Here is a 12,169-nt window from a genome sequence, read left to right as displayed (position 1 = left end):
TCGGTAGAAAGTTACTCTGCAAATTAACTTCCAGAGATGTTAACATAAAGGCAAGTTCCAGCCTTTTCACCTTGTCGGCACTGGGGGTAGATGAACTCTCTTCATCCAGATATAAGTCTGATGCAGGAGGGCATGATAAGGAAAGTCAAAAGGAACACAACCAGAAATTAGGAGAGAACCCTCCCACTCCAAGTAACCAGGGCAGGTATCACATAAAGCCACACCCTGAAACTGGAATGCAAGTATCCTGGAGAAGGCGTCATGTATCCCCCCATGTCTCTAGCACCTGGGACAAGACTGCCATGTCGTTGGCCCTTAGTAAATATTTGTGGAGGGGAAAAAGGAAGGAGGCAAAAGGAGGGAAGAAGGGAAGAAGGAAGCAAAGGAAAGAAGGAGATTTAGGATGTGAGAGGTGTGTAAGGTATTAAGTCTTTACAGAATTATTAACCTGCTGCTAAGTTGCTTCAGTCGTGTCCAACTCTGTGCAACCCTACAGACAGCAGCCCACCAGGCTCCGCTGTCCCTGGGATTCTCCAGGCAAGAACACTGGAGTGGGTTGCCATTTCCTTCTCCAATGCATGAAAGTGAAAAGTCAAAGTGAAGTCACTCAGTCGTGTCCGACTCTTCACAACCCCATGGACTGCAGCCTACCAGGCTCCTCCATCCATGGGATTTTCCAGGCAAGAGTACAGGAGTGGGGTGCCATTGCCTTCTCCATTAACCTTCTAACAACTTTTAAATTTCAATAATTTCTATGATATACAATAGAAACTCAGTTGATCTTTTCCTAGTTGATATTAACTGTGATTCTTCCAACCAGTAATCCTAATTAACTTTCTCTTCTTTATAATCACTTTTAATTTCTTAGATCTGAAATACATATAAAATCTGCATGACTCAGTGATGTGGCTTTTATATAAATTTGCCTTGATGTCATATCCGGCCTTGAGCTTCTGAGGTTGAAAATGACTTGCAAAAAGACTGTATATTATTCCCTACCTCAGCCCCTCCCTCTGACAAAGGTATCACATGAAAAGAGAGCTTCTCAAAGCAGAAAGCAGTAAAGCCACAATTGGCCAAGCATTGCCCTTTCATTTTCATCCCCTGGCTAGTCACGTTCTGGGAAAGTCTTTAAAATAAAATCTGTTTACCAGGAGTATATACTCTGTTTTGTTTGAGTCCATGAATCTGTACTAACTTCTCTGCCATGATAAACACGGGCCTCTGAATTAGGAAAAACTTCTTGTTTCCCACCTCAAGCTTTTGTCTCATGAAAGTGAAAGTTCCAAGTCCTGGAATCTGAACTCCCTGAAAAGATAAAGGGGAAAAAAAAAAAATCAACAGAGAGAATTCACTGAAATGTAAAGAAAAATAATCCTTAGCACTGTTATCCCAAAGCATATGAAGAAATTTAAGCATGTGCCTTAAAATTCAATGCTTTTTATGACCCATTACAGCTTTAGTATTTCATGACTCTAAGTTTTCAAAGAAGTATAAAATGTAATATCTCAATCCACAGTGCTTTTCTGATCCATCATCTCCATATCATTCAAAGGCTGTGAGGACTAAGAAAACATGTATGGGGACTTCCCAGCGGTCCAGTGGCTAAGACCCTGTGCTCCCAGTGCAGGGGGCCTGGGTTTGATCCCTGGTAAAGGAACTGTATCCCACATACCACTACTAAGACCTGGTATAGTCAAACAAATAAAATTTTTTTTTAATGTATGGATGCCATAGCTGCTTTTAATCTTTATCTAAGATTACTTTGCCAACAAAGGTCCATCTAGTCAAGGCTATGGTTTTTCCAGTGGTCATGTATGGATGTGAGAGTTGGACTGTGAAGAAGGCTGAGCGCCGAAGAATTGATGCTTTTGTGTTGGAGAAGACTCTTGAGAGTCCCTTGGACTGCAAGGAGATCCAACCAGTCCATTCTAAAGGAGATCAGCCCTGGGTGTTCTTTGGAAGGAATGATGCTAAAGCTGAAACTCCAGTACTTTGGCCACCTCATGCGAAGAGTTGACTCATTGGAAAAGACCCTGATGCTGGGAGGGATTGGGGGCAGGAGGAGAAGGGGACGACAGAGGATGAGATAGCTGGATGGCATCACTGACTCGATGGACATGAGTTTGAGTGAACTCCGGGAGTTGGTGATGGACAGGGAGGCCTGGCGTGCTGCAATTCATGGGGTCGCAAAGAGTCGGACACGACTGAGCGACTGAACTGAACTGAACTGAACTGAAGATTACTCTTGTCCTAAAAAGAGATGGAAATACCAGACTACCTTACCTGCCTCCTGAGAAATCTGTATGCAGGTCAAGAAGCAACAGTTAGAACCAGACATGAAACAACAGATTGGTTCCAAATCGGGAAAGGAGCACATCAAGGATGCATACTGTCACCCTGTTTATTTCACTTATATGCAGAGTACATCATGTGAAATGCCAGGCTAGATGACGCCCAGGCTGGAAACAAGATTACTGGGAGAAATATCAATAACCTCAGATACGCAGATGATACCAGAAAGCGAAGAAGAACTAAAGAGCCTCTTGATGAAAATGAAAGAAGAGAGTGGAAAACTTGGCTTAAAACTCAACATTCAGAAAACTTAAGATCGTGGCATCTGGTCCCACCACTTCATGGCAAATAGATGGGAAAACAATGGAAACAGTGACAGACTTTATTTGGGGCTTTCAAAATCACTGCAGATAGTGACTGCAGCCATGAAATTAAAAGACACTTGCTCCTTGAAAGAAAAGCTATGACCAACCTAGACAGCATATTAAAAAGCAGAGATATTACTCTGCCAACAAAGGTTCATCTAGTCAAAGCTATGTTTTTTTCAGTAGTCATGTATGGATGTGAGAGTTGGACTATAAAGAAAGCTGAGTGCCAAAGAATTGATGCTTTTGAACTGTGATGTTGGAAAAGACCCTTAAGAGTCCCTTGGACTGCAAGGAGATCCAACCAGTCCATCCTAAAGGAAATCAGTCCTGACTGTTCATTGGAAGGACTGATGCTGAGGCTGAAACTCTAATACTTTGGCCACGTCACCAACTCAATGGGCATGAGTTTGAGCAAGCTCCGAGAGTTGGTGATGGACAGGGAAGCCTGGCGTGCTGTGGTCCGTGGTGGGGCAGAGAGTCAGACACGACTGAGCGACTGAACTGAACTGACTGAAATTGTGTGGCATTTTAAATTTTAATCCCTTGCCATCAGGGGAGAGATTTTCTGCTTCCTCATTCTCTCTTTTAAAAAAAAAAAAACAACGTTTATTTATTTACTTGTCTGCACCAGATCTCAGTTGTGGCACACAGTGTCTTGATCTTCGCTGCGGTGTATGGGATCTTTTAGTTATGGCATGTGGGATCTAGAACCCTAAATAGGGATCAAACCCAAGCTCCTGGCATTGGGAGCATGGAGGATTAACCACTGGAACACCAAGGAAGTCCCTCTCATTCTTTATGGTAGGTTTATTGTCCCTCACTTAAAATCAGACGACCCAAAACATCAAAGATACGTGCCCTAGTGTGGTGATCTTGGTTAATGCGCAGAAGCAAAAGATTTTGGCTCTCACTCTAGAGCTCTGTCTTCATGGAAACATCATACATCAAAGGTTACAAAGTCTAATGCTATAGGAGCCAAGAAAGGATGCAAGGAAGTGAAGGTACAGAGCCAGAGAATGTGATGGCTCAGGAGTGCATGCCCCATCTAAAGGGGAGAGACCCTTGTCAGCTTCAGCCAAGCGTCACATGTACTGAACAAAAACTGATTTTGTTAATCGGCTGATTTTTCAAGGAAAAAAAAATTTGTACAAACTCCCAATTTTAAATTCTGATGACTAATTCAAATTATCAGATCAAACAAATAGATTTCATGGATGAATTCAGATCAAAGGTTCTCATATTGGGACCTCTGAGTAGGATATAAACGTTTCACAATATCCCAGCACCCTCCAAACTCCCAACATCTCTGTTCAGTTCTGTGGCATCCAAACTCAAGACTTGATGGGGGAGAAATAGGCCAGCCCTGGACAAAGGTTCTCATTTTTGGCAAGTAGAGTTCAGTCCCTGACTGCCTTCATACATTTCAGTTAGAATCCATTCCCTGCAAGGAGGCAAGACAAGAAGCATCATATCCTTCTATAGCCACGCCAGGAACTACCAGATCACAGAGGAACAGAATTCATCTACGTCCTCTGTACACACCTGGACTGATCAGCAATACACTTCCTATCACTGGAACAGCACAACTTTCACATCGTTACCTAAGGGTGAAATCCGTGTCTGTTAAATCTACCAACCACAAGTCCTACGTGTGAGCATCATAAAATCACAGGACTGCAGGTTACACTGGATGGCTCTAAAATCTGCTATCTTTCTCCCAGCAAAACAATTGGAGACTAAGGAGGAAACATTCTTTGATGTCCTATGTTAAAATTAAAGTATAAATCTTACCTTGTGTAAGGATAGCTGCCGTTCCACAAATTCTGACACATTTCCCCAAATAGTAGAAACTTCTAAAATTCAAGGTAAATAAAATATAATGTATGAATAATTTATGAAAGCACACCTGTGATAGTTATCTTAGTGTTCGTAAACAAAAATGTGAATACGAAATACAGAATAAATAATTTACATTATTTAAGTGATAATAATTTCTAATTAATTAAAATTAACAGAAAATAAAGTCACTCCCCAAAGATAATTTTCCTAATAAGCAAAGTTAACTTGCTTTAAATTCCAAAAATGTGAAAGAGGAGGCGAAAGAGAAAGAGAAGGTAGAGAGGAGGTGGAGAAAATCTTTGTAGAATAAAGGGAAGTGTCACAACTTGCCCTTTATTCTATAAACATAGTTGTTGTTAGTTGTGTCAGACTCTTGGCGATCCCATGGACTGTAGTCTGCTAGGCTGCTCTGTCTTTGGAATTCTCCAGACAAGAATACTGGAGTGGGTAGCCATTCCCTTCTCCAGGGGATCTTCCTGACCCAGGGATCAAACCCGGGTCTCCTGCATTGCAGACAGATTCTTAACCATCTGAGTTAACCTAGTGTTATCTAGCCTTTTCTTTATATATATATATATGTATTTATGTGGCTATGCTGAGTCTCAGTTGCAGCACAAGGGATCTTAAATCTTCATTGAGGCATGTGGAACCTTTAGTTGTGGCACACAGGATCTTTTTTTAGTTGTGGCTTGCCAACAAAGTCCGTCTAGTCAAGGCTATGGTTTTTCCAGTGGTCATGTATGGATGTGAGAGTTGGACTGTGAAGAAAGCTGAGTGCCAAAGCATTGATGCTTTTGAACTGTGGTGTTGGAAAAGACTCTTGAGAGTCCCTTGGACTGCAAGGAGATCCAACCAGTCCATTCTAAAGGAGATTGGTCCTGGGTGTTCTTTGGAAGGACTGATGCTAAAGCTGAAACTCCAGTACTTTGGCCACCTCATGCGAAGAGTTGACTCATTGGAAAAGACTCTGATGCTGGGAGGGATTGGGGGCAGGAGGAGAAGGGGACAGAGGATGAGATGGCTGGATGGCATTGCTGACTCGATGGACGTGAGTTTGAGTGAACTCCGGGAGTTGGCGATAGACAGGGAGGCCTAGCGTGCTGCGATTCATGGGGTTGCAAAGAGTCGGACACGACTGAGTGACTGAACTGAACTGTGAACTCTTAGTTGCAGCATGTGGGATCTAGTTCCCCGACCAGGGATCGAACCAGGGCCCCCTGCATTGTGAACATGGAGTCTTAGCCACTGGACCACCAGGGAAGTCCCTAATCTAGGCTTTTCTTAATGACCCATTCAACAAGCTTCTAAGAGTCTACACCATGCCATTTGATTAACATAAGCCTTCATTCTCACACCACTCCATAATACAGGAAGGAGGCCAGGGGCCACTAAAGCATGAAAGATCATTGTCCGTACATTAACTGTCTCTGCACTTTTATTTTTGCTTCATTCTTGACTGCTTTTCACTCTCAGTAGTCACCATTGGACTCCAGCTGTCACTCCTCTCTGCTACGAGTGCTCTGCAGGCTCACTGCCCAGTCTTAATTCACTGCTTCTGATCAGCTGTGCTCTTGATTTCAACAAATATACTAACATTATGTCTAAAATAATAATTTTTAAAAACAGACTTTTGGGTAAGGGTCCAAAGGGCTTTACTTTGAATTGGGACATAGACTTCACACTTTCTACTTTGAATGATCAGAGGGAGGCCTTCTATGCTTATTTTCTTGTTCTGAGCTATGTTCCAGGAAAGCTGTGGTAGAAAAATAAGTAGTTGTCAATTACTAAAGTGTTAATGTATGATATGAAAGAATACTCTGGGTATAACTAATACTCATAAATATAGAAAACCATGTCTATGTTGACATTTCCATTCCAAACTTAGTCATGAGTTTATTACAGATATTTTCCACTAGTGAACTCTCTCTGCAAATCAAGAGTCCTGTGTTTTACTCAAAAGAAAGGATCAAGAACAGTGGCAAATATCAGCTTACCACTTCATGGCATAGATGGAGTTGGGCACAAAAACCCATTCTTTCCCCAGTTTAGAAACTGCTTGATTTACTCTTGTAACTGCTTTTCTAATGGTTTAAACCATTACCTAATGTGGAAAATTGCACTCATTTAATCCTGTATATCAACACTGTAAATATTTTTATTAATATGCCAGAGAATGAACAGGATGGGCAATGAGAAGTAGCAGTGACTCATGGGTTTCCCTAATGGCTCAGTGGGTAAAGAATCCATCTGCAATGCAGGAGATACAGGAGACACCGGTTTGATCCTAAGAGGGTAACAGGCAGGAAGGCTGCTGCTGCTGCTGCTAAGTCGCTTCAGTCGTGTCCGACTCTGTGCGACCCCATAGACGGCAGCCCACCAGGCTCTCCCATCCCTGGGATTCTCCAGGCAAGAACACTGGAGTGGGTTGCCATTTCCTTCTCCAATGGATGAAAGCGAAAAGTGAAAGGGAAGTCGCTCAGTCGTGTCCAACTCTTAGCGACCCCATGGACTGCAGCCTACCAGGCTCCTCCGTCCATGGGATTTTCCAAGCAAGAGTACTGGAGTGGGGTGCCATTGCCTTCTCCAGGCAGGAAGGCTAGGGGTCTCCAAACAGAGGAAACAGACTGCAAGTGTCAGATGTTTTTTTATCTCCTTCTTAAGCGGCAGGGGAACAAACTACAAGTGTTAGATATTTTTCCCTTCTCTATACAAATTTAAAAGGAGGTTTCTCTTAAAATTTTGTGTTGCCATGATGACACCTGGTTCCACCTGAACTTAACTTTTCTCAAACCTTGAGCTAACCAATGAATTTTTCTTATGGAAATATTTTTCTTAAGCTATGTTAATGAACTATGTATTTACCCTAGACTCTGACTTTCTCCAAGTCGGTTCCACTTAAGACACAGAACTGATAAGGGCTCAACAAACCAGTATGTTTTACTCGTACCTTGTTCTCCCAATCTATGTTAATGAAACTGTATATATACTTGGAAACCTGCCTTTCTGCAAGATTCATGTCAATCATTTTATGGCCTGGGATGACTCACCTGGTACCAATGTTATCTCAAAATGTATGTTGTGGGTGAGGGGCCTGGTGACAGTCTCTGAGTTTTGAGACATTTCCTTTCTCTAATTAGCAGCTGGTAGGAGAAGGCAATGGCACCCCACTCCAGTACTCTTGCCTGGAAAATCCCATGGACTGAGGAGCCTGGTGGGCTGCAGTCCATGGGGTCACTAAGAGTCGGACATGACTGAGCGACTTGACTTTCACTTTTCGCTTTCATCCATTGGAGAAGGAAATGGCAACCCACTCCAGTGTTCTTGCCTGGAGAATCCCAGGCACAGCGGAGCCTGGTGGGCTGCCGTCTATGGGGTCACACAGAGTTGGACACGACTGAAGTGACTTAGCAGCAGCAGCAGCAGCTATATAACATCCAGCTTAAGACTAGCAGGGGGCACTCTTTCTGCCCCCTTCTGATGTCTATATCAGAAGCTTTTCTCTATCTCTTTTATACTTTAATAAAACTTTATTACACAAAAGCTCTGAGCGATCAAGCCTTGTCTCTGGTCCCAGATTGAATTCTTCTCCTCTGGAGGTCAAGAATCCCGGCATCTTTCACAACTCAGCAACAGCCTTTCAATCCCTGGGTTGGGAAGATCCCCTAGAGGAGGAAATGGTAACCCACTCCAGTATTCTTGCTGAAAAATCCTATAGACAGAGGAGCCCGGCAGACTACAGTCCAGAGTCGGACATGACTGAGCATGCGTGCACAGATGGAAGTGACTCTTATGAGCCTCGAGGAACAAGTTGGGTGATGGAAACTCACTCACCAAGAAAACTAGGACTGCATACTACAGCGAGCTGGATGCCAACTCTGCCCTTCACTCTAAATCATGGATATACAGTTTATTAAATATACTCAAGTATTCCTTCTACTCTGTCCCATTCTACTATATATCCCATTCCTCCTCACCCTTACAGACAAAAGAATTCTGTCTGCTGCTGGCTGCTAAGAATTAACAGTCTCAACTGTTTCCTGAATTCAAATTTTCATCATGACTAAAAATATTTAATTCACTAGTGATACAGAATCTCAGTAGCCAGACTTACATGAAGACTTTTGAAAGTCAAAACTGTTAAGCCTTTCACCTAGAGTGATGATATGCAGCTCACATTTCAGGAAAACAATCTGTACCAAAATGAAATGATTTAATTACGGCCGGGAGAAATTGTATAGCTGGCAACCAGACCCTACTGAAAAGACCTGAGCTTAATTAGAAATTTGAAGATCCTCTTTCTTCATTTGAAAGATACATTCAAGTCCAACTGTGTCATTTTACCCTATAAAATCTAATGGGGTGGGAGTGGGGGGCCTCCCTAGTGGCACAGTGGATAAGAATCTGTTTGCCAACGCAAGAGACATGGTTTCCATCCCTGATTTGGGAAAATCCCACATGCTGCAGGGCACCTAAGCCCATGGACTACAACTACTGAGCCAGGGCTCTAGAACCAGGAAGCTGTAACTACTTAGCCCATATATTGCAACTACTGGAGTCTGCGGGCTTCCCTTGTGGCTCAGCTGGTAAAGAATCCGCCTGCAATGAGGGAGACCTGGGTTCAATCCCTGGGTTGGGAAGATCCCCTGGAGAAGGGAAAGGCTACCCACTCCAGTATTCTGGCCTGGAGAATTCCATGGACTGTATAGTCCATGGGGTCACAAAGAGTAGGACACAACTGAGTGACTTTCACTTCACTTCACTTCACTTCACTGGAGTCTGCACACCCTAGAGCCTGTGCTCAGAAACAAGAGAAGCCACCACAGCGAGAAGCTCTCATGCTGCCCATAGAAAGCAGCCCCCTCTCCCCGCAACTAGAGAAAAGCCCACGAGTGATGAAGACCTGGCACAGTCAGAAATAAATAAATAAAATAATAATTTCTTAAAAATCGAATAGGCAAAGTCTTAGAAGAGCAGAGTTTATTATTCTAAGCTGAAATTTGATATTTTTCACAGAAGGAAAAGGAAAACATGTACATCATTTCCTTCAGGAAATGAAGCCTTTAAGCCTCTGTAATTCAAATGGAACAGACCTGGAAATCTTGCAGACTGTGATTTCTAACTTTGATTTTTTTGCATACACCAAAGTGTCAGGAAAAGAATCACTAAATCTCAAAAGAAAAATACTTCTAATCCAGTCTAAAAAGCAAATTAAAGAATATGCTACTGTTATATTTTTAGGAAAGCTGAGGTTTTTATTTATTTTGACCAAACACTGAAATACCAAGAACCACAAGAAATCATCCCTGGATGTACCTTCCATATTCAATTCAACCTTCATTTAAGTTCAGATTCTAAACATTTTGTGCATTCAAAACCGTATTTTTAAACACAATGCCAAATGTATTCCAGGTAGGAACACTTTATCTTATATATAATCATTATTAAAAAAAAAAGACCAAGTGCCCATTATGTATATTACAGAATAATATATATTTGAAATAAATACTAATATCAAAAGGGAAAGATAAGTCCCCTAACTTTATTAAACTAAAATCCTGATATACAAACAGAGCAAATTAGTATAGAGTGATTTAGACAAGGAAACATATTCCCAGAGCACAGTGCAGTGGGAAGGGCACGCTGTGCTGTGTGTCTGGAGACCTACAGCCTTCCCGCCCCCACGGATTGCTCTCTGTGCAGCCTTCAGTACTTTCAATCGGTTCGCATCTGTAAAATGATGACGGTTCCCTCTAAGTACTAGTGTTGTTGTTTAGTTGCTCAGTCATGTCCAACTCTTTGGTGACCCCATGGACTGTACCCCGCCAGGCTTCTGTGTCCTTGGGATTTCCCGGGTGAAAACACTGGCATGGGTTGTCACAACTCCTGAGCCCTCGGGCCGCAACCGCTGAAGTCGGTTCACCTAGAGCCTGTGCTCTGCAACAGGAGACAGTGCGGTGAGAAGCCGGAGATCTGCAACAATGAGTAACTAACCCCTGCTCGCCACAACTAGAGAAAGCCCGGGCAAAACAATGAAGACCCAGTGCAGCCAAAAATAATTTTTTTTTAAATCTTGGTGTCACTTTGGAGTTACACTTCTAAGAAACTTTCTAACCAAGCCTAGCAAATTTTCTATAGAACATGTCAAGTCTTCTTCCAAACAGCCATTTCTTTTTTTTAATCTCAGTTTTTTGGTTTTTTTTTTTTTTATTAACTTTTTTGGCTGCCACAGGCAGCATGTAGTATCTCACTTCCCCAGCCAGGGATGGAACCCATTCACCCACTCCCCTCGCTGCAGAAGCCCAGAGTCTTAACCACTGGACCACCAGGGCAGTCCCTTGATCTCATTTTCTTAACACAACCCTGAGATACCACGGGCAACAAAAGTAGCCTTGCCTTTGCCTGAATTCTGAGAAGGAGCCATTTGGGGGGGTTGTTTGTAGCCAGCATTTATTGAGACTCCACGCTAGTCCCTGTGTGTACATTATCTTATTTAATAAAAACCCCCTCAGCTGGCCCCTCTCTCTCATTAAAGAACTCAGTAAACAAAAGTGTCTTAAGACTTAGTGCTCCCAAATGCAGGTGGTCTGGGTTCCATCCCGGGTCAAGGAAGCCCCTCCCACACCGAGCAAGTGAGTGAGTTAGCAAGCGGCACCTAAGACCCAGCGGAGCTAAAGAAATGGAAAGAGCCTTTGGACGTGCACCGTGAATCGGCTGTGATTACCAGCTGCTTGACAAGGCAACACGGGCCCTTCAAGGCCCTCCGGAGACAGGGGATGGGGAGAAGTCCTTAGCTTTGCCCCAAGCAGGTAAAGGTTCGTCCCCAGCCCCAAGCCCCTGTCGCCTACCCTCCTGGCTCAGCGAGGGCAGCGTGGGCAGCAGGTGCCTGCCGACGTCCTGCAGCGAAGGGAGGATGGTGTCCAGCATCTCTGGTCCCGTCAGGTGGATGCTGCGTCTTTTCTTCTTCAGATGGAGTTTACACAAACGTGGTTGTCCCACTCTCCAGCCCCCCTCTCCTGGGAAATTTGGATGTACCTTAAAAATTACCAAATCTCGATTTTTTTTTCTTTCTTAAACGTTTTTTTCTTGCCGTCCCCCACCCCCCGCCCCCGACTCTGGCTCTCCCTGAAAGGTGCCCACCACAGGAACTCAGAGAGCTGTTCGGCACTTGAATTAAAAAGCGCAAATCCAAGCTCTGGGGACCTTTAGGAGGCCCACTGAGAGGGTCAGCCGGAGCACGGAGCAGGGTAAGGGGACCGCGGGAGGGCGGGCCCGCAGAGAGTAAGGAAGAAGCGTGTTGCTAGGACGCGACAAAGGCTCGCTCCGTTGCTAGGGAGTCAGAATAGGGCCGTGGCCCAGCCCCCTAGGTGTGTCTGGTCCCAGGTGGCCCGGTTGAATCAGAGCTCCAGGCAGAGAGAAATTGGGAAGTAACAATGTTTTTTATTTTTTTCCCTTTCCTTCTTGCCCTGAACAGGGAAGAGACGTGTCGCTTTGGTAATCACCCTGGACAAACCTGGAAATAAGCGTTTGTCCCGAGTGATGGACTTTCTGAGTCTCTGGGTCTGTTTGAGAGCTTGAGTGAGAGCTGGAATTTGTTTGTCTCCTGTTTGGTTTTTCCTAGACTCCCCTCCTAGGAAATGGAGGGCAGGAGGACTGGGGAGGGAGTCGAC

At 43.8% G+C, this 12,169-nt stretch overlaps 1 protein-coding gene across 1 annotated transcript in view; it reads right to left on the bottom strand.

Moving 5' to 3' along the window:
- CCDC81 (coiled-coil domain containing 81) overlaps positions 1-11,761 on the bottom strand; it is a 42,175-nt gene extending 30,414 nt beyond the window's left edge. Inside the window, exons 1-3 of the mRNA XM_027532453.1 lie at positions 11,348-11,761; positions 4,455-4,516; positions 1,152-1,308 (exon numbers count right to left, since the gene is read on the bottom strand). Coding sequence (XP_027388254.1) covers positions 1,152-1,308; positions 4,455-4,516; positions 11,348-11,426 — 298 coding nt within the window. The 5' untranslated portion in view covers positions 11,427-11,761. The remainder of the gene's footprint in view (positions 1-1,151; positions 1,309-4,454; positions 4,517-11,347) is intronic.
- Positions 11,762-12,169: the final 408 nt, after the last annotated feature.

Source organism: Bos indicus x Bos taurus, chromosome 29 (genome assembly GCF_003369695.1).
Source record: "Bos indicus x Bos taurus breed Angus x Brahman F1 hybrid chromosome 29, Bos_hybrid_MaternalHap_v2.0, whole genome shotgun sequence".
Taxonomy (NCBI): domain Eukaryota; kingdom Metazoa; phylum Chordata; class Mammalia; order Artiodactyla; family Bovidae; genus Bos; species Bos indicus x Bos taurus.
This window is presented reverse-complemented; position numbering and strand designations above follow the sequence as displayed.